At 41.6% G+C, this 22465-nt stretch overlaps 1 protein-coding gene across 2 annotated transcripts in view; it reads left to right on the plus strand.

The window, feature by feature from the left end:
- Spats2 (spermatogenesis associated serine rich 2) overlaps window positions 1-22465 on the plus strand; it is a 67135-nt gene that overhangs the window by 32799 nt on the left and 11871 nt on the right. For both annotated transcript variants that reach the window (XM_075960597.1, XM_075960596.1), the window contains exons 5-9: window positions 704-753; window positions 4110-4368; window positions 5969-6148; window positions 9569-9704; window positions 21169-21227. In XM_075960597.1, the coding sequence (XP_075816712.1) occupies window positions 704-753; window positions 4110-4368; window positions 5969-6148; window positions 9569-9704; window positions 21169-21227 (684 nt within the window). The remainder of the gene's footprint in view (window positions 1-703; window positions 754-4109; window positions 4369-5968; window positions 6149-9568; window positions 9705-21168; window positions 21228-22465) is intronic.

Below are 22465 nucleotides of genomic sequence, written 5' to 3' on the forward strand. Positions count from 1 at the left end.
AGTGGGAGAACCATCAGCTTCTTTCTCCCAGCATTCTGTTCTGTTTCTCCTCCCACCTATGTTTTAACCTATGAGGGCCAAGCAGTTCCTTTATTGCTTAACCAATGAAATCAACAGATTGATATATGACACTCCCACATCAACCACTGAGCCATCTCTCCAGCCCGAGTTCAGTTTCCTTATGTTCTCTATATGTTAGATAGAAAACAATAATCTTGTTCAACTTCTGGAATTTATAGAGTTAAGTGCTTTTAAAATTCTTTCAGTATAACCTTACTTGAAGCTGTTTTGCCTTTAAGAAGAGTGGTGTCAGGTCAGGACTCCCCACTGCCCTTTCCTGGATTTGTGAATACAGGAGAAACAAGTCAAAGTCTACAGAGTTTTTCCTCCGTCATCATGTTTTCTTCATATTAGGGTTTGAGTCTGATGTAGGGTGCAGCTCTTCCCAAACACCACAGTCAAGATGGTCTGTAACATGGAGGAGGCAGACAGCATACTTAGGGGAAGACTAGTCATCCTTGTGCTCAGACAGAGATATATAGAGAATCTTAAATGGCTAGGAGACCGCGGTAGGCCAGTGTAGCAGAAGCATGACATGATTACTTCACTACTCTATCCAGCAATTATGAAACAGACTGACTCCTCCTTTACCGTGTGTGTGGCACAAGAGGAAATATATCTATCTCTCTGATTTCTTTTTCAGGCAGTGCCAGTGAAGTACTCAAGGAATGGATAGTAACAGGCAAGAAAAAGGTACAGATGAGTTATATGTAAGAGCATGATATTTATATTGTTTTGTTTCCTTATAAATTAGTCTTTAGGGGCTGGCAAGATGGCTTAGCAGGTAATAGCAGCCTACTACTCCGGCAGAGGAACTGGGTGCAGTTCCTGGCTCCACATAGCAGCTTACTATCTGTAACTCAAGGGGCAGAAGGTCTGGACCTCTTTAGACCTCCACAGGCATTAGGTGCACATATGTATAGGAGGACAAAGAACCCCACATAATTTTTAAAAAGAAAAAAGGCTTTAAAGAGCATTAGAGCTTCTTTGGAGGCTCCAGTAGAGGAGCATTGTGGGTGGAGGCGGGACACCTGTCTATCTACCCTGGTGATCACTGACGTCAGATTTCACAGCCAACTCCATACATCCCATAATATTTGAAAGAAAATGTTTCCATATGTTTGCCATCTGTTTACCATCTCGACAATGCCGTTTTGACATTGCGACACTGCTGTATTCCAGAGTTTGCCCCCTGTGGTTGGAGGCAGAAAGTATTAAATTTGCAGGTACAGTTGCTGGGGTTGCTCTAGACAAGAGGAGAAGCAAGCAAGCATGTCAGAAATACAGTGCCTCCAGGAAAGGCAACTGGCTTCCAGTCAGATTTGTTTCATAGGCTAAACAGTTCATTTTCAGGTCAGACAACTGTGTCATGTTTCTGGTAGTAGTGGTTTTGACTTAAAGCCAAATGGGAGCTTTAGCTTCTTTAAAAGCTTCATCCTTGTATGTGTATTTATTGTTTGTATGTTTGCATATATGTGAGCTCACGGAGGCCAGAGGGTAGCTTTGTGGGGTGTGTTCTCTCCTTCCACCTCTAAGTGCTTTCTGTGGGTGGAACTCAAGTTGCCGGGTTTGATTGTCATGTTCACCTGCTGCCTGTCTTACTAGCCCATAGTTTGTTCCTTCGGGCTGCTTGCCTTCCTGGGACATCTGATGTTACATGTTAAAGAATAGAAAGCATTTGGGCTTCAGAGTCAGTCAGAACTGGGTTTCTGTCCTGTTCTGCCTCATCTGGTCTTGTGAGCTGCGGGTATCGTCTGACTTTAGTTTGCTCATCTATGAAGTAGAAGTATATAGATGTGATGGCTCTTACCTGTGGTCCCCGCACTTAGGAGGATCAGGAGTTCAAGGCCATTCCCTGTCTGGGGGGGGGAAAGCCACAACAAAGTTACAATAATACTAAATACTAATACATACATATTCTCATTATAATGCCTAATACATTAGTTCTTAATCCCTTTACTTATATCCTTCTAAGACCCAAATTGCTTCCCTCCCGTGGTACACTAGCTGGGTTCTGAATTCTTCCCAAGGCTCTGTAACCCAGGTGTGCTGACTTTAAAGAATGCTTAAGTGCCGATTTGAATTAAGTACCAACTCTTTTAGGAGCATTTTCCTTTAAGTTAGTGTTGTGTTCTGAAATGCTTTTTTTTTAATTTCATTATTGTGTTGTGTGTGTGTGTAGGTGTATACCTGCCATGGTGCAGAGAACAGCTTGGGGGAGTTGGGTCTCTCTTTCCAGCGTGGATTCCAGGGATTGGATTCAGGTGCCCAGGCTGTGTGAAAGATACTTTACTCACTGACAAGTCTTGCCAGCCCTGAAATGATTTCTTGACCAAGCCAGGTTTGGCTTTATTAACCTTTGAGAATTTTTTTCCCAGAGTCATGTTATGCTGTTCAGGTCCTCATGAAGCTTTCTGGGCCTGCTGCTCTTCATACTGTCTCACTGGCTTCACCCAGCATACATAGCTTTGAGTGCCCAAAACACCAGTGTCATGATTGATTGACTTCAAAACATAAATTACTAACAACACAAGCCATGTGCCTAGTGTGTGTGTGTGTGTGTGTGTGTGTGTGTGTGTGTGTGCATGTGTGTGACATGAACTGGTGGAAGAAAATAGATGAGTAGTCTGATACTCTCCAGTGCTTGAATCTGTAACACAACCCTTAAATTAGCCTAATAAGACATGAGTGTGTGGTGCTAATTACACATGTGTAATAACATGGGAGAAAGTAAGAGAGAGGAGGAAACTGAATGCCAAGTTCAGGAGTTATTCTGCTGGACAAGGTCATCAGAAGGCCTGGCATGAGAACTGACTGGTTTACTCATCTAGTCTTAGGATAGAAGCTTGCCAGCATAGCTATCTGTTGCTAAAACAAAGATTTTTTTATTTACATGCTTCCGATTTCCAAGGTATAAATGTACCCTGTAATAGTTTTACCCTACCTCTTTTCCCCAGCCATTTGGTGCCCACTTTTCCACCAGGCAGACAGAATTATTAGTTTATTTATTTATTCATTAATTTTTTGTTGTTTTTGGCATTGGAGATCAAACTTAGGGCCTTGTGCATGCTAGGCAAGTGCTTTACCACTGAGCTACAACCCCAAGCTTATGTAGCTTCCAAGATACTTTATTCACATAAACAGTTGCAAATATGCATTTTCTTCTTCGCACATTCCATGTAATGGAGCCTGGAATGTCTCAGTCCTCTACTGACATACATTTGCATGATTTCTCCGTCCTCATTAATATAGCAGTGCTGCGATGAATAATCCTGTATACACTGACAGTGCTGGCCAGGATAGATTGCTGTTGTTAGAACTGCCGGTTGAAAGGTGTGTGCGTTTGTAGCTTTCAAAAGCACTACTAGGTTTCCACTCACCCTGATATTTATGAAAATGCCTGGCTATTTCCAGAGCAGTCCTAGCTGTCTGCAGAGTGGACCTTTGCTAATGTAGTAGTTGAAAGCCACACTGCAGCACAGGTTTCATTATTTGTCAGTTATTGTACTGAGGTATGCTTCATTAAATTACTTATAGATTATATTTTCTCTATTATTTTTTGTGGTTATCGTGGTTATTTAGAGCTCTGTTTATATTTCACTTTAAAAATATGTTACATTTTTTGTTGTTGCCTTTTACTTTTTATAACTTTTCATTTTGCTTAAAGATAGGTTTTGCAGCGGATGGAGAGATGGCTCAGTGGTTAAGAGCACTTATAATGCTCTTCCAGAGGTCCTGGGTTCAATTCCCAGTACCCACATGGCAGCTAACAACTGTCATACCGATGCACATAAAATAAAAAGAAATAAAAATATGTTTTGCTATGAAAAGTATTTTATTTCAAGAGTTCATTCAAAATGCAGTTTTACATAGTAAAGTATTGTTTCTGTCATTAGTTCAACATAAACAAAATTGCTTCAGTTTTTAGAAGAATGTGTACAAAGTTGGTAACACTGACTTCTTTTGTAGCTGGAATTAGTTACCTCTGAGTTGTGTTGGAGGATCTGCTTTTTCCTTTTTTTTTTTTTTCGAATCTTTGATAACCTTAGAACAAAAAGAAGAAAAGCAAACCAAAGCCTGCATCAGAAGCAAATAACAGTGTCCCAGACTCCAGTAAGTCAGTACCCATTAAAGAGGAACAACCTGCATCTTCAGAGAAAGGTGGCATCAATGGTTACCATGTTAACGGTGCCATCAATGATGCTGAGTCTGTGGACTCACTCAGTGAAGGGTTGGAGACACTTTCTATAGATGCCAGAGAATTGGAAGATCCTGAGTTTGCCACACCAGATACACTGGATAGAACCGGTGAGTTTTTGTTTTTATAAAGATTTTGGGAAGTTAATTTGCGCAAAAAAAAAAAAAATAGGACAGTGAAGGGGTCTACTGGTTGAGACACTTATTATTACATTAAATATAATTGGTCACTGGGCCGTGGTGGCGCACACCTTTAATCCCAGCACTTGGCAGACAGATCTCTGTGAGTTCAAAGCCATCCTAGGCTACACAAGATCCAAAAACAGATTCAGGTGATGGTGGCTCACACCTTTAATCCTAGTACTAGGGAGGTGGAGACGAGTGTGGTAATGGCTGGGCAGAAAGAGGCATATAAAGGGGAAGAGACAGGAACTCAGTGGAGTGTGGAGTCTGAGGATTCATGGAGACAGGCTCTCGCCCTTTCAGTCTACAGAGTTGATAGAGGTAAAAGGTCGTTCTAGTGACTGGCTGCTTTGCTTTTCTGATCTTCAAATTGAACTCCGATATTTGTCTCTGGCTTTTTATTGTTCGTGCTGCATTCATTTATCTTGTATTAATGATTTTGTAAATGTTTCTCTTTGAAAAATAACTTGTTTGGAAACCAGGCACAGTGGCACACGCCTTTAATCCAAGCCCTTGAGAGGCAGAGGCAGGCAGATTTCTGGGAGTTTGAGACCAGCCTGGTCTCATACAGAGAGTTCCAGTGGTACATAGAGAAACCCTGTTCCCTCCCAACAACAACAAAGAGCGAAAAGAACAGAAAAAGTAATGTTTTTGTTTTGGAGGGAGTCTGGAGTGCTGGGCCAGTGGTTAAGAGCACTGGTTGCTCTTGCGTAGGGCCCAGTTTGATCCCCAGTTCCCACACTGTGTCTCACAGCCATCGATAACTCCAGTACCAGCGGTTCTGACACCCTTTTCTGGCCTCCGGGGCACTGCTTGCATGTGTTACACAGATACACATGCAGGCAAAAAAAACCATATACACAAAATAATAAAACAAATGTAACATAATTACATTTTAAAAGGTATTTGTTTATTAATCTTGTTCCCTCTGCTTTAGTGTACCTGGGTTCTTAAAGGTGATGTTAGTGTAAAAATTTTTTTTGTAGGGATATCTTTTTTATATTTATTTATTTGTTTATTATGTATATAGTATTCTTCCTACAGGCCTCATTACAGATGGTTGTGAGCCACCATGATGTGGTTGCTGGGAATTGAACTCAGGACCTTTGGAAGAGCAGGCAATGCTCTTAACCGCTGAGCCATCTCTCCAGCCCCCTAGTGTAAAAATTTTGTTCTGCTTTTTTGCTGTTTTTTTTTTTATTGGCTAATTCACACACATACATATTTTTTTAAAGATGCAGAGAAAAAAATACTGTACCTGGCTGCAAACAAACCAAACCAACGATAACCAGTGGATTCTAGTTCATTGTGTACAAGCGCTCTCTTATTTCCAGTTCTGCCCTTTCTTTACTCCCTAAAACTTTTAAATTATTTTTTTTCCTCTGAGACGTTATGAAACTTTTTTTCTTCATTGTAGCTTATGGAAGCCAATAGCCTTTTTAATAGGCATGGCTTTGTCTAGCACTTTTTATCTGCTTTCTTTCTATACTGAATACAACTTAGATAATTCCCCCTCTTTCTTGCACAGGATCTGTGCTGGAGAATGGTGTCTCTGACTTTGAGCCCAAATCTTTGACTCCGCACTCTGTTCCGAATGCCCAGCAGTCCCGGAATGCTGCCAAATCTCTCTCAAGAGCCACCACAGGAGCCCAGGTTTCAAATCTGGGAATGGAGAATGTTCCATCGTCTTCTACCAATAAAAAGCTAGGTAAATCCAAGGCCCACTTGGGAGAGAAAAAAAAAAGCAGCTGTTTTGACCAAAGAGAACAGCGTGACTGTTGCTCCTGTGGCTGAAGCTCCAGGGGGCCTCAGGCGACCGTTTCTGCCAGTGCTGTAATCCCTGCATGTTACAGTGTCTTGATATAGCAGCAGGGACCTTTTTGTGAGTTATGGCCAAATCCTACTGCCAGGATGACCTAGCTAACACTGCCCTGTTCCCTCTGCGTCACTGCAGATGCCTATGCTGTTTCCTTCGTGTTTATTCTGGTTGAATCAACGTGTGAAAGCCTGTGTCTGACAGGACACTCACTGCTCTCTCCAGCTCTGTGCTCTTCCTGAAGTCCAGCAGATGGATGCTCTAACAGGAGCATGTCCTCTGAAATACTTGGTATTGATTGGTGGTGGTAGTTCTTTACTCTTTTTTTTTTTTTTTTTGGTTTTTCCAGGCAGGGTTTCTCTGTGGCTTTGGAGCCTGTCCTGGAATTAGCTCTTGTAGACCAGGCTGGCCTCGAACTCACAGAGATCCGCCTGTCTCTGCCTCCCGAGTGCTGGGATTAAAGGTGTGCGCCACCACTGCCCGGCCCAGTTCTTTCTTAAAATACGACTATTATAATCATTTATTTTGGCAGAAAGTTGTATGCTTAGAACATACCTGTAATCCTGGTGCTCGGGAGCCTGAGGAAGGAAGACCACAGCTTCTAGGCTAGCCTGGGCTAAAGCAGTTGACCTCATCTCAACAACAGATAATACTTAGCACTAACTAATAATAACTCTCGCTGAGCGTGCATGCATGTGTGTATTTTGAAGCAGGGTCCCACTGTGTAGCTCTGTCTTGCCTGGAATTCTCTCTGTAGATCAGGCTTACTTCAGATTTACAGAAATCTGCTTGCCTCTACCTCCTGAGAGCTGGGATCAAAGATATTCATCACCCCATCCAACAAGTCCTGTTTTTCTAAACTTATAATAATCATTTAAATGAACAGTCAGTTATTAAACAGACATACTAGTCTGTCTGTATGTATGTATGTAACGATCCTCTCAAGTGAACAATGAGATAGAAATATAGAGGGCTGTCATAAGTTGTAGCTATTTTTAAAAATATTTTTCCATAAGAGCTACATTTAAAAATTTTTATATTTATTTATTTATTACATTATTTATTTACTTGTTTTCAAGACAGGGTTTCACTGTATAATGGTCCTGGCTGTTCTATAACTTGCTTGTAGGCCAGGCTGGCCTTGAACACACAGAGATCTGCCTGTCTCTGTCTCCTAAGTGCTGGGATTAAAAGTTGTGTGCCACCACCACCACCACCACCCCACCAACACTCACTTGTTTATTCATTTATTTATTTATTTTTGTGTGTGTGTCTGTGCTTTCCTGCCTGCCTACCATATACTCCAAGAAAAACTTTTGGGAGTCAATTTTGTTTCTCTTTCATGGCATCTCGGGGTCAAATTCAGATTGTCAGGCTTGACAGTGTGGGCCTTTGCCCTCTGAGCCTTTTTGCTAGCTCATGACCTACATTTGGTCAGCACTTCCTTTTCATTTGGTAGTAGCCCCCAGCTTGCTGCCGAATGGCCAGACTGAGAATATCCAACCAAGCAAAAATAAAAGTATGCACAGGGATTAAAAACTTAGATAAATCCTAAAGGAAATCAAATTGGAAGGAGGAATAATTTGTATTGAAAAATGAACTGGATTCTGATGTAGGATTCCCCTCTGTATGTTGTGATTACCATTAATGAATAAAGAAATTGCTTTGGACCTATAGCAGGGCAGAATTTAGCTAGGCGGGGAAAACTAAATACTGGAAGAAAGAAGGAGGAGTCAGAGAAAAGCCATGGAACTGCTGCCAGAGACAGACACGCTAAAACTTTGCTTGTGGGCCATGACCTCGTGGTGATGCAAGATTAATGGAGAAGGGTTAAATTAAGATGTAAGAATTAGCAAATAAGAAGCTAGAGCTAGAGGGCTGGAGAGATGGCTCAGAGGTTAAGAGCATTGCCTGCTCTTCCAAAGGTTCTGAGTTCAATTCCCAGCAACCACATGGTGGCTCACAACCATCTGTAATAAGGTCTGGTGCCCTCTTCTAGTCAGCAGGCATACATACAGACAGAATATTGTATACATAACAAATAAATAAATATTTTTTTTTAAAAAAAGCTAGAGATAATGGGGCAAGCATTGATTTAAATAATATAGTTCCTGGTTATTATTTCGGGGCTGAGCTGCTGAGCAGCCAGGAAGCAACAAGTGGCTCCCTGCAACAGGATTCACTGGCAAAGGCTTTAGTTCCAGCTGCTCTAGAGACTGAGGAGTTTATGTTTAGCCTGAGTAGTATACTAAGAGTCCACCAAAAAATTGATGCAATTGGAAATGTAGCTACTGGGGAGATGGCTCAGTCAGCAGAGTGTCTGCTGTGCAAGAATGAGGACCTGAGTGTGGAGCCCAGCATAGAAAAGCCAGGCGTGGTCAGGTGCATGAAAAGCCCTGTGCTTTGGAGACAGAAGAGTCTCTGGGCCAACCAGCCTTCCCTGTTGGTGAGCCCTAGGTCCCAGTGAGAGATTCTCTCTCAAAAAGCAAGGTAGGGGGCTAGAGAGATGGCTCAGCAGTTAAGTTGCTTTAGCAGAGGATCAGGGTTCAGTTTCCAGAACCCACATGACCCACATTATAGCTCACACATGGTAAACACATTTTTTTTCATAGCTTCCATCCCACTGTTTATTGTAAGTTGGGTAAGCACATATATATGCAGGCTGAAAACTCATACATAAAATGAAAAAGTAAATCTTAAAACATAGAAATAAAAAAGGTGGGTGACTCCTGAGAAATGAAACTCGTGGTTGATCTCTGGCACATACCCCTGCATGCACATACATGTAAAATTAAAAGTGTGTGTAGGCCCATATTGTACACATACATACACAACTATTGATAGTTGCTGTCTAATCCCAGCTCTCAGGAGGAAGAAGCGGGAGGATCATGTCAAGTTCAAGGCTGACCTGGTATACACGTATGAATTCCAGTGCCAACCATGATTACAGAGACTTGATCTTAGAAAACAGAAATGAGAGACAGGGAAAACAAAAATGCGCATCTTTGTTGGGCGGTGGTGGCGCATGCCTTTAATCTCAGCACTCAGGAAGCAGAAGCAGGCAGATCTCTGTGAGTTCGGGGCCAGCCTGGTCTATAGAGCGAGTTCCAGGACAGGCTCCCAAAGCCACACAGAGAAACCTTGTCTTGAAAAAAACAAACAAAAAAAAAAAAAGAGTTTCTTTTGTTGGAATTGGAAAAGGTGGTCATTTGGGTCTTAGTCCATATGATGATGTTTGACTTAACACATTCAGATCCAACTTTTAATTTGCATGTTTCTTTTTAAAGTAATGGCTTGTTTTTTCCCTCCAAGGTTCTAACATTGAGAAATCTGTGAAAGACCTCCAGCGCTGCACCGTGTCTCTTGCGCGGTACCGAGTGGTAGTTAAAGAAGAGATGGATGCATCCATCAAGAAAATGAAGCAAGCGTTTGCTGAGTTGCAGAGCTGGTAAGAGGAGTTGCATTTACACATCATTAGCACAGTGTTCATTTATAAATATGGCCAGCCATTCACGAGCTTCTTTAATGCCCTTCTAGCTACGTGTGGGGATAGCCTAAAAGTCCTATAGTGTATCTAACTTTCTGCTTTGTTCAGTTTCTTTTGGCCATAGTATGGGATTGAGTGGTAGAACTCACAGTGCTCTAGAAATGGGCTTAATGGGAATCTTTTTTTTTGGAAGAGGCAAATAATTATAGAGTAGGGCCAGTCTGTTGAGCCAACAATATGATAAATGACATACTGCTAGATTAAAACTGTAAAGTAGAAAGTCAGGTGTGTTTAGCCACCCTGTAATCATAGCACTTGGGAGGCTGAGGCAAGAGGATCACCAGCTTTCAAGCCAGCCTGGCTACAAGCATGACCTTATTTTGAAACAAAAACCAGAACGCGTAAGGTAGAGAATATCTGTTTTTTGAATTTTTCATCTTTCTTATCTCTCTTACCCTAATAATCTCTTCAGTGCCCTGTTAATCATTTATTTACTTTTGGTCTTGTGTTTTACCAGTTGTGTTCTGTACTCATTTCTTAAAATGTACCAGTTTGTATTCTGTTGGGGAAAAAAGCAGGTTTGGTAAAGATTTGAAAATACTTATGCATGGATGGTGGTCTCTTCCACCTTAGCAAAACTGGTCTCCTGTTTGCCCCTGCAATATACCTGCAGCTGTTCCAGGAGCCTCCAGGAATTGTCTTGTCTCTGCCATGTTACCATAGCAACACTGGGATTATAGAAAGCTGCTACCATGTGCCTGACTTTGTCTGGACTACTCCCTGAGCCATCTCTCAAGTCTTGAGAATAGTTCATGTGTGTGTGTGTGGAGGGAGAGTGTGGTGCACACATGTGACTGTGTGGACCCACGGGTATGCATGTGCTCCAGTGTCCAGAACAGGGCACTGTGTCATCCTCTGTGACTCTCGCTGTTCTGCGAGTTTTCATAGGTGTCTGGGCAGCCAACTCTCAGGATTCACCTTCTTCAGTCCTGCACCTAAATGCAGTTACACACATGTTCAGCCATGCTGAGTCTCTTGTGTGGGTGCTGAGATTCAAACTCAGGTCCCAGTGTTGCAGAGAAAGCACTCTTGCCCATTGATCCATCTTCCCAGACTCCAGAAAACACTTCTTAAAAAATGTTTAACCCTGAACCACAGTGTTCCCTGATATATATATATATATATATATATATATATATATATATATATATATATTTATTTATTTATTTATTTATTTATTTATTTATTTGATTTTCAGGACAGGGTTTCTCTGGGTGGCTTTGGAGCCTGTCCTGGAACTTACTCTGTAGACCAGGCTGGCCAGAACTCACAGAGATCCGCCTGCCTCTGCCTCCCGAGTGCTGGGATTAAAGGCGTGCGCCACCACCGCCCTGCTATTTTTGGGTTTTTGAGATAGGGTTTGTCTGTGTATCCCTGGCTGCCCTGGAGCTTGCCCTATAGACCAGGCTGGCCTTGAACTCAGAGATTCTCTTGCCTCTGCTGAGAATAAATGTGTACACCATCACTGCTCAGCTAGGAATTGTATTTTTAAAGGATGCTTTTAAAAAAATGTTTTGAACAAACTTTCCAAAAACGTCAAGAAAAGGCAGGCAGGATGGCTCAACAGGTGCTTGCCTCCAAGCTTGACTACTGGAGTGTGATCCCCAGGGCTCACGTGGCAGAAGAGAATTTATCTCTCTAACGCTGTTCCCTGACTCTGCAGGCATGCCATGGCGTGCACCTCCCACCTCCCCTGCCCCACAGATATAAAGATAAATTAGTATATGTCATTTTAAAAAGGAAAATGTCAGGAAGACAGCCAGGGGTCACTTAGATGTAGGACTGTGCATTCTGCTTGTGTAAGAACTACCTACATTTATAGTGAGTGGTGCAGAGAGCCCTGCGCATCCCCTTCCTTCTTACTGATGAGCCGTGCTCTTCCCCGAGCTTATGCCTGACCGTATCTCTTTGGTCCCTGTGTGCCACAGCAGATGGAAGGAGCAGGGCAGAGAGGATTGTGATTGTGGGTCCCCTCAGTCCTCCTTGTCTCTGGGATTGAAAAAAAGAGAGTGCGGTAATAAAAACGAAATGACACTTCCAAAACCTTGTCCTTACAACCAAGACGTACTTGCGTGTTTGTGTGAGGGGTGTTTTAAGAGAGGGTTGTTTTTTTTTTTTTTATGTAGTCCAGGCTGGCTTTGAACCTGTGCCACTTGCCCAGCTCCAAAAAAGTACTGATTAAGACAGCTTGTTCACCTCGTAGTCTGACCTTGCCCTGGAGCCCCCGTTTCTACCTTTCAGTTTTGTAGCTATAACATGTCGTCTCTTTCTTGATGTACATCTTTGCTCCTGCCAAATTACTCATTGCAAACTTAGATTTCCTCTTTCCTCCGAGTTAGTGCCACCTTCCCCATTCGATGCATTCTTCTGTGGCTGTCTGTAGTGAAGTGCCCTTGCTCTCAACACGTACAAGGGTGACATGCCATGTCTTCCGTAGAGATTCTTAACATTTGATTGGCATATTTGGAAAAGCAGCTTTGCTTTGGTAGGTCTCTAGTCTCTTAAGATCATTCATCTTACTGCTTACTCGGCTACAGGACCCGATTCCATTCAGGAAACACACTTCTGAGAGAGATTTGTGAGTTCCTGCTGTCTTGGAGCCCAGCCAGGAGGGACCTCTTTGAGTAAGGACAGGTGAAATGGTTTCTTCCCTGGGAACTGTGTGATCAATAGATCAGCAGGCTAACAACCAGGTCAGTTGAGCTTGAAGGTCAGAAACTTCCTGCCCTTTTCTGCTGGTGCCTTCTCAGGCTTTTGGGGCTCTAAAAGCTGCCTTCTTCCGAGCATCTTGTAGTTATTACTATAAGACGTAATGGACAAGCAAGCTAACTTCATTTGGCACCAAACAGCTTGGAATTAATGCTGAAAGTCATGTTTGTGTTTGTTATAATAGCAAAGAAAAACAAAGATTTTGTTTTTCAAGACAGGGTTTCTCTGTAGCTTTAGAACTTATCCCGGAACTAGCTCTTGTAGACCAGGCTGGTTCTGAACTCACAGAGATCCACCTGTCTCTACCTCCCAGGTGCTAGGATTAAGGGTGTGCACCGCCACCACTTGGCTTTTTTTAAAAAACGAAACAAACAAAACAAAAAACCCAAAGAATTTTTAACAGATTTGCAACAATAAGATCGATTATAAAAGGTGATGGTGGCGCACGCCTTTAATGCCAGCACTCAGGAGACAGAGACAAGCAGATCTCTGTGAGTTCAGGGCCAGCATGGCCTGTGGAGTGAGTTCCAGGACAGCGAGGTATTTAAACTTAAAATCCATCCTTATTTAAGATGACTTAGTAATAACAATTTCTAGACCCAGGTTTACTTTTCTTGTTGATCTATAAAACTTACAGTGTGAGATTAGTTACTTGGCTCAAGCTGAAGACTATTAATGAAGCAGGATTTGAAGTAAATGCATCCTGAAAGGTGGTGTGTAGTAGAAGATGGTCAAGGTGCGCCTGCAAAAAGCCTACAGAAAATATGCTAGCGTTTCTATTTGAATAAAAATAGTGTTTTAGTTTTATGAAACACCCACATTAAAAAGCTCTCTTAACTATCTGTGAAAATTACTGCTAGGGTGCTGGCCTCGTCTCCTGTCACTGTAACAAACACTGACCAAAACCAAGATGAGAGAAAGTCTGTGTGCTTTATTTGCCTGAGAGAAGTCAGCGCATGAACTGAAGTACCACCCTTCTAATACAACCCTGGACCACCTGCCCGGGGCATACAGTCCGCAGTGGGCTCAACCTCCCCATAATCAGCAACCAAGAAAATGCTTCAGCTGTATCTACAGCAGTTGGAGAGGAGCAGTTCCTCAGCTGAGATTCCTTCCTTCTGGGTAGCACAGTGACAACACTAACTAGCACAAATATCTTACTAAACGTGCTTGGATAGATTGCCTGATATATTTATCCCAACTTCTTTCCTACTAAGTAGTTTTCTTTTTTATAGTAAAAAAGGACTTTTTGTTCTGAGCACAGGAGAATGAATAAACTCCAGGAAGATCAGTGCTAGGGGTGTGGAGGTTTAGAGAACACAGGAAATGTCATTTATTCTCTGCTGTAAAACTGTTGGGGGCTAGAAAGGCAATTCAGCAGCTAAGAGCACTTGTTGCTTTCCCAGAGGATCCAGGGTCAGTTCACAGCACCCATCAGATGATGCTATACTGGATTCATCCATGAATCATCTGTGATAACATCCCAGGGGACTCTAAGCCCTCTTGTGGCCTCCAAGGGCACTAGCCACTGGTGAACCACAGACTTGGACGCAGGCAAAACAGCCATGCACTTAACTGTTGCCAGGCATGTTCTAGCTCTTGGACATCAGAGGCAGGTGGATCTTATCAGTCTGAGGTCAGCCTGCTCTACACAGGGAGTTCTAGGACAGCCAGGATGTAGAGAAACCCTGTTTCAAAAACAAACTATTGATAATTCTTTTAATTCCCATTTGCTTTAAATGGGAAGAATAAAGTCTTAAAAGGAAAAAAGATCCATTCATTGGCTTTGCTTCAATTTCGGCTCTGATTTGCAAATATATTGGGATAAATATGTTTTAAGTTTTGAGCAAAACAAAATCAAGTAAAAATTATTACCTGAGATTCCTACTAAGTGGTTTATTATTATTATTTAATAATAGACAGAGTGTTACCCTGTTACATAATTTGCTGTAGAATTACAGTTGTATTTAAAATACTGTGTTTTTCTAATGCAATAACCATAAACAAATGATAATTATTTTTGGTACGTAGGAACTACTGAACGCAAGACTAGTCTCAAAATGAATAGTTTGATGTTAGGACTATCAATCAAAGATTTTGCTTGAAATGACAGGCACAGAAAATATCTCAGATGTTTGTGGTGCTGCTGTAGTAGCAGCTACTGAGCAGTAAATTGTGCAGAGGCTCTAAAATAAGGTAAGTAGTTGCAGTTCTGTAACAAGTCCTGAGAGGGAAGGGAATATAGAGAACATTCAGTGGCCAGTGTTCTCTAGTAAAGTGACCATTTAATGATTAAAGGTACAGAAATGATCTACACCAAGCCAGGTGGTGATGCATGCCTTAATCCTAGCACTTGGGAGGCCAAGGCAGAGACAGGTAGATCTTTAAATTTGAGGTCTATAAAGCGAGTTCCAGGACAGCCAGAGCTATAGAGAGAAATCCTGGTTTGTTTGTTTTTGTTTGTTTATTTGGTTAGTTGGTTGGTTGTTTTTTTTTTGTTTGTTTGTTTTTTGAGACAGGTTTTCTCTGTAGCTTTGAAGCCTATCCTGGAACTTGTTCTTGTAGACCTGGCTGGCCTCAGACTCACAGAGATCCTCCTGTCTCTGCCTCCCAAGTGCTAGGATTGAAGACAGACGGCACTACTGACCGGGGAGATATACTGTTTTGTTTTGCTTTGTTTTGTTTTTTTAAATACACTACATAAGGGCTCAGGCTTCATAAAACCTAGTATCTTTCCAAGCAGGGTCCCAGCAATGTTGAGCAAACTGCGTTATCCATTTCACAGCCTATCCAATGCTCGTGGCTTACTGCCATTGAAGAGAACCTTGAGGAAAGCTTATGCCTGAGGTGTTGGAGTGAGCAAGGTCATGGAAAGTCTGACAGCCTGAGCGAGCCTTTGTCATTCTGTGAGAGCTCATTCTGATATCAAATACATTTATGATATCTAAGAACTATTACTTCACACCATGGACAATGGATCCCTCAGCCACCATGACATACCGGGACCACTGTTTATCTCAGCAACAAATAGTTAAGTTTCACAGCATACAGAGGGGAATCCCACATCACCTCCCCTTTTCTGTCTAAATAAAAAGAAAGGTTTTAACTTTAATATAGTAAAATTACATATAACAAAAACAGATATCAAGCAAGAATTACAGTTACAATATTTATATCTTTTTTATCATAACTAAGGAAAACTATAATTATAGCCATCTATTCTTCAGTTTTATCAAAGACTCCAGAAGATATAATCTTACCTAAGAAAACAGGAAGTGCATTGTAAGCTACTTCCAACTTTAGAATTGACAGAGACATCTCTCTCCCTGGACAGTCACCCAAAATTCTTCTGTACCATTGGGGCATCCATCTTCAGCCTTCAGACCCCTAATATCCAGCAGACTTTCCCATGAAGCAGGAAATTTCAAAGACAGTTCCACCTATATTGTCAGTTTGTCAATCACTTTCTTCTGTGTCTTGCAGAATATCTAGCAGACTCTTTTTGTTTTGTTCTTTTATGAAGCAGGAACCCTGAAGGACCATCTACCTTCTTTAGGCAGCTTCAGCAGTCATTTTTCTGTGAGTACTGCATGTCCAGTTCATACAGCATAACATCAAGCAGTCCAGGCAAGAGCGATTTCTTGCCCAAACTCCATAAGGAGCCTCTTCGGTGCCCATCTTCCTTTTGAAATTATTGGTGCTGCCAGGAGAAGATGTGTCTCACAGTCATGAAAAGTCCTAAGTTCTTAAAACATTTTAAATGCCATATTCTGAAGGTCTCCGAAAGATTTGAAGAATACCTATCTAACTGAACTATATCTTTATATATCTAGAAAATCTAACTAACATGACTACATTCTTGACTATTACAGATGATCATCTATTAACCTATGTTTCTTAATTATACATTACATTTTAATTTATTTATTTATTCTGTATATAACATTCTGCCTCCGTGTATGCCTGCACACCAGAGGAGGGCACCAGATCTCATTACAGATGGTTGTGAACCACCATGTGGTTGCTGGGAATTGAACTCAGGACCTCTGGAAGAGCGGCCAGTGCTCTTAACCACTGATCCATCTCTCCAGCCCTATATATTACATTTTAAATGAGCTGCACAAACACAATACCTTAATCAAGAGCAGAAATATAACAAAATTGACCTTAAATTTGTATCAAGAAACCAAAATCCATTCCAATGTAAAGTATCCATCTTTATATCATATCTCTCTTTAAATGTAAACAAGCATATATAAACAATCATTTAGGGAATTTGGGTGTAGTTCTCTCCAAACTGCTTCCTGCTTTTTGTTGGGCAAAGTAATTTGGAGGGGGGTTCACAGCGACCTTTTGGGAGGGGGGTTTTAGTCCATCAAACCATGTTAGTCTGGAAGGATTCCATAGGTTCTCATCCTCTGGAAACAAAAGAAGAACCTCTTTTCCAAAGAAACAAATCCTTAGACCCAAATTTTGAAGTTACGATACCTTTAAAATCTATATGTTGGCTTAGTTTAGCAGCCCATACAATGAAATGTCTCTCTGTACTTAGTTCTTCTCAGTCAAAAAATTATAAAAAAAACCCCACAATACATAATCCAGACTGTGTATTTTCCATCTCTATTTGTCTTATTTTTCTTTATTCCTATTACTTTTTCTTCAAGTTTAATCTGTCTCTGTAAAGACTTTGTTTTATTTTTTTAAACCACTTACTTTTTTGACAACTATTTTTTTTTCTCTCCCAAGCTTATCTATGTACATTTATCCAACACTGTAACCCATTTAGAGGTCTTTTCCATCTGGATTGGTCTTTATTGCATGAGTGTCTGTCATTATTTCCTGACCAGAAGCATCCTTTTTTTATGTTTTTATGAAAGCCCTGCCTGCTTTCTCCGCCCAGTCCAACACGATGGAGGCATGTTTTCTGCCTCTGAGAGCCAGATCCAGGGTCAGGCCACAACAGGTCTGTGTTGCCACTAAGCAAGTTGTAGCACTCCGCTACAGACCCCATTTGTGGTCTGTAATGCTCAGTGGAGAACATCCTGAAAGAGCACAGCCCAGGAAGCTGTCGTTTTGAAACTTTGCTTTTTAGTGTCTTCAGTTCCTTTCAAAGCCCTATCAGGTTTTTTGTGGATTTAGCTAGCACACATTGGAGCACCAATCTGTTGTGGGAAGCTACTTGTTCATTCCCTGGCTGCCCAGACTCCTGACGTTCTGGCTAAATTCTGCCCAGCTATAGGTCCAAAGTGGTTTCTTTACTCATGAATGGTAATCACAGCATACAGAGGGGAATCCCACGTTACACATTCTTTTTTTTATACTTTTATTACTTGAATGCTTTTCCTTATATGTGTGTCTGTTTGCCACATCATGCCTGATGCTTGTGGAGGTCAGAAGAGGTCATCAGATCCTCTGAACAGGAATTAGAGGGGGAAACTAAACTGAATGCTGAGAGAAAGAAGGCAGAGTCAGGAGATGCCATGTAGCCACCGGAGGGGAAAGGTGTGCGAGCTGCCAGGTGGAACATTGCCAGTAGGCCATGAGCCTCGTAGTAAAATATAAAATAATGGAAATGGGTTAATTCTAGATGTAAGAGCTAGCTAGCAATATGTTTAAGCTATTGGCCAAGCAGTGATTCAAATAACATAGTTTCTGTGTGATTATTTCGGGTCTGAACTCCTGAGTGGCCAGAACGACCAAGAAGCCTTCTTACAACAAATGTGTATATGTATGTCTGATCCTAAATGTGGCTTTGCTCTCTTCAGTTAAACAGCACAGAAAATATTACATAAGAAGAAATGAGGAGTACTTTATAGAGAAATTTTTTTGCTCACCCAAATGACAGACAGTATTGCAAATATCATTGTTTATAATCAAGTAGTTAAGTTCAACATTATCCGTGAATGTGTTCAGCGGTGGATATTCATTTTATAAGATTGCTTCAACCACTCCACTTGCTGCTCTCAGCAGTGGTGCACATGCATTACTCTAGGTCGGGTGCATGAAAGAGTGAGTAGTTCAGGCTTACAGTGACATTAGCTCCACTTGTAAAAGCCGACTACTGGGAAATCCAGGGCAAGTAAGTTGGGTGTCACACTGTTCTAAAGGCAGGTTAAACAAACAGTCTGAGTACATAGCAGGCTCTCAGTCTAAAGCCTAAGTAACCCAGAGGTGTATTATTAATCTGGCTGTGAAGTCCAGCAAAAGTTATAGTCTCGGGGGCTGGAGAGATGGCTCAGTGGTTAAGAGCATTGCCTGCTCTTCCAAAGGTCCTGAGTTCAATTCCCGGCAACCACATGGTGGCTCACAACCATCTGTAATGAGGTCTGGTGCCCTCTTCTGGCCTGCGGACACACACAGACAGAATATTGTATATATAATAAATAAATAAACATTAAAAAAAAAAAGTTATAGTCTCTTAGAATGTAACAGGTATTCCCATAACATTGCATTGCTAGTCAGTGTGCTATGAATTTTTTTGTGACCAGTGAATCAGTCAAGAAACCAGTGAACACCATTGGTCGTTACAGTGGAAAGAATGTCAGTCACGTTTCCCCCTCATATTCCCACAAGAACGGTCTGGTACCGTGCCATTGTAGAACTGGTTTTGCTGGAAACATCCCACACAGCTCTTCTTTTCTCAGCGAAGACCATGAGATGTGAAACACTTGTTTTTTGAAGTCTTTAATAAATATTTTATAAGTTTTGCCAAACACAAAGAATTTGTCATCTGGTGGGCACGGTGTGTGCATCGTAAGACGAACTGGCAGCACCAAACTGTAGGCCTGGCAGTTCCTGGCCCGGTTGTGCCTTCTGGGTATTCCAGAGGCGGCTGGGGTTCTTAAGCAAACTACCCAAGTGGGAAGTGTTCCCAGCAGAGAGTGGCCACCTCAGGATCGTTGTCTTTTTCTCTTGTGTCTGGGGCTGTTGGATTAATTTGCCACCCAGGTTTTTTTTTTTTTGTTGTTGTTGTTGTTTTTTAGTTACAAGTCTGTTTATTAACACGGATAATCATCAAACTGGTGTTCTCTGGCAGTTTTCTGTGAAGGATTTGTTTGTAGTCTCTGTATTAACTGTGCTAACGTAATTACATAGTGAGATAAATTGAATGGTCATATGTGTCTGTGATTGCCTTTACAATCAGAAAGAGTAAGATTTCTACTAACGTTAGAGCGGTATACTTCTGGGGGAAGGGACTGTTTAAAACCGGGTTTCTCTGTACAGCCCTGGCTGTCCTGGAACTCACTCTGTAGGCCAGGCTGGCCTTGAACTGAGGGATCTGCCTGTTTCTGCCTCCGGGTGCCAGATTGCCTGGCTGCCGTACTTTATTAAGGAGAAATCTCAAATTGATAGAATGGCTCAGAGTGAAGGTGCCTGCCGCCGTGCCTGACAAACTGAGTTCTAGCTTGGACCCACATGGTGACAAAAGAGAGTGAACTCCTGCGCATTGATTCCAACAGTCTACGTACACATATAAATAAACATGTAATAAAGAATAAATAACTAAATTGAGGTTTAGTAATTTCAGGATTAGTAACACACACCTATAATCCCAGCATTTGGGATGCTTGAGCAGAAGAATAACGAGTTCAGGGTCAGTGAGAGTGTTTTTTACAAAAACAAGAGCTGGAAGAATAGCTCCAATCGCAGAATGCTAGCCTAGCGCACAAGGCCGTGTTCCATCTCCAGTCTGCAGAGGAGGAAAGGAAACCAGAAGCAGAGTGCTTGCACCACTTATACAAGGCCCTTGGTCTGGTCCCCAACATGGAGGAATGGAAAAATCTGTACGAAACTTTTAATTCCATCTTTTCTAATTACTGCTAAGTTTTGTATCAGGAATCAACTCGAACTATTCCGTATCCTAGGGATTGTAGCGCCATTGATCTGGCTGCAATAATATGGTGTTCACATGTTGGATACGTAGATCCTAATCTTGGACAACTTTCTATACTCTCGCAGAAAGCGATACTACCTGGTAAAATTAAAAACAACTTTCAAATTGTTTAAACCAAGCTCAGTGCTCACCTTAATCCCAGCATTTGAGAGGCGGAGGCAAGTGGATCTCTATAGAGCTCAAGGCCAGCCTGGTCTACATACAGTTCCAGGTCAGCTAGGGATACAAAGTGAGACCATATTTTTTTTATGAAGAGATAAATCAAAATATAGAAATTGTGGAAATAAATAATTTCCATAAATTCTTACATTAGCATAACTAAAAAATTTTTGTGGCTTGCTACTGCCATCTGCTGGTTCTAACCTGGATTTCTAGTAGCTTGAATTGCTGCTAGAACATAGAACAAAAGGGAGTGGGTTCATTTTATTATTACTATTATTTTGTTGTTATTTTATGTGCATTGGTGTTTTGCCTGCATGTATGCCTGTGTGAGGGTGTCGGATCTTGGAGTTGCAGACAGTTGTGAGCTGCCATGTGGGTGACCGCTGAACCATCTCTCTGGCCCCATGGGTCTATTATTTTCTTGAGGATCTTTAAATATTCTTTGTTGTGAATACAATACTAGACTTCCATGTGTCCATTCATTGTTTCTTAACCATATGTTTTTAGTGAACAAATTTAGTTTTTCTCCATTGTTAATTATATACTATTTTGGTATTTGAGTTTCTTATCTAACCTTTTTTCTTTGTCATTTCCCCCTAGTTTAATGGACCGAGAAGTGGCGTTGCTTGCAGAAATGGACAAAGTGAAAGCTGAAGCAAGTAAGATGACTGATAGTTAACTGAAGCTATTCCTGAGCCAGGGGCGTGGCGCACACCTTTAGTCCTAGCACCTGGAAGGCAGAGACGGTTCAATCTTTGTGAGTTTGAGGCCAGCCTGGTCTACATAGTAACTTGGAAAAAACTATTACCAATGCAAAGAGTAGGCAGCTGCCTCTCAGTCAGAGTTTAGTGTTCATGTATTAAATACTGTCAGTAAAACAAACAAGTTTATGAATTCAGTTAGTCAGTCTTGAGCAGTTATACTCTACTTTTAATTCTTCACAAGAGTCTTTTACATTTTCCCCCCAAATGTTTAGCATTCTCAATGTAGAATTTAGTCTACAAATCATTGTATCACTGTGTTGCTGCCATAGCATCGCCCTTAGGAAATAAAGCTCCCCGCAGGTGCCTGGGCTTTCCTCTGTTTTGTTTTTCTTTCTAGTGATTAAGCGGTTCCACTGGGTTTTGTTTATTTTGATAAGGCTAAAACATTAGGCTAATCTGAGGAGGCTTCACCGTGCAGTTGAGTGTATGTTCTTGTCATTTGCTGTCACAGAATTTCTTTTGTTTTTCCATTTTAGGATGATCCTTATTCAGTGTCTGTAATCAGGGAGTGGGGGAGGGCGGTGAGCCGAGAATTCAACATGCCACGGATGCTTATTAAAGTAGACTCTGGAGGAATGAAGTCTAGCTTGGATAATTTGTGTGGCTTTTGATGGAAGAACCAGAAACCTGGTTGTGCTTCTGAGTGCAGGTGTGCAGCACAGGTGTGTGTGCAGGTGTGCAGCACAGGTGTGTGTGCAGGTGTGCAGCACAGGTGTGTGTGCAGGTGTGCAGCACAGGTGTGGAGGCCAGGAGAAGACTTTATGGAATTGGTCCTTTCCTTCCCCCCTGGGATTTATGGATGGGATTCAGGCTGTCAGGCTTGCATGGCACGTGCTTCCCCCTTTGAGCCATCTCACTGGTCTGGTGGTGGTTGTCTTCATGCATTGAATGCCATCTTATTGAGGAAGGTTGTTTCTTTTAACCTACCCTCAAACTAGTAAGAATAGAATTACTTTATTAGGTGATCGTTGTGCCTGTGGAACACAGCCATAGAAGAGACACCTTGAAAATACTGAGCAGAATTTAGTTCAGTCCATTTTAAGGGAAGTATTGAGAATGAAGCAGGCATTCTATCTCCTATTTCACATCTGTACCCTATTCTTGTTCTTTGATTCTTTCCAAGATAAAGGTTC

Source organism: Microtus pennsylvanicus, chromosome 2 (assembly GCF_037038515.1).
Source record: "Microtus pennsylvanicus isolate mMicPen1 chromosome 2, mMicPen1.hap1, whole genome shotgun sequence".
NCBI lineage: Eukaryota > Metazoa > Chordata > Mammalia > Rodentia > Cricetidae > Microtus > Microtus pennsylvanicus.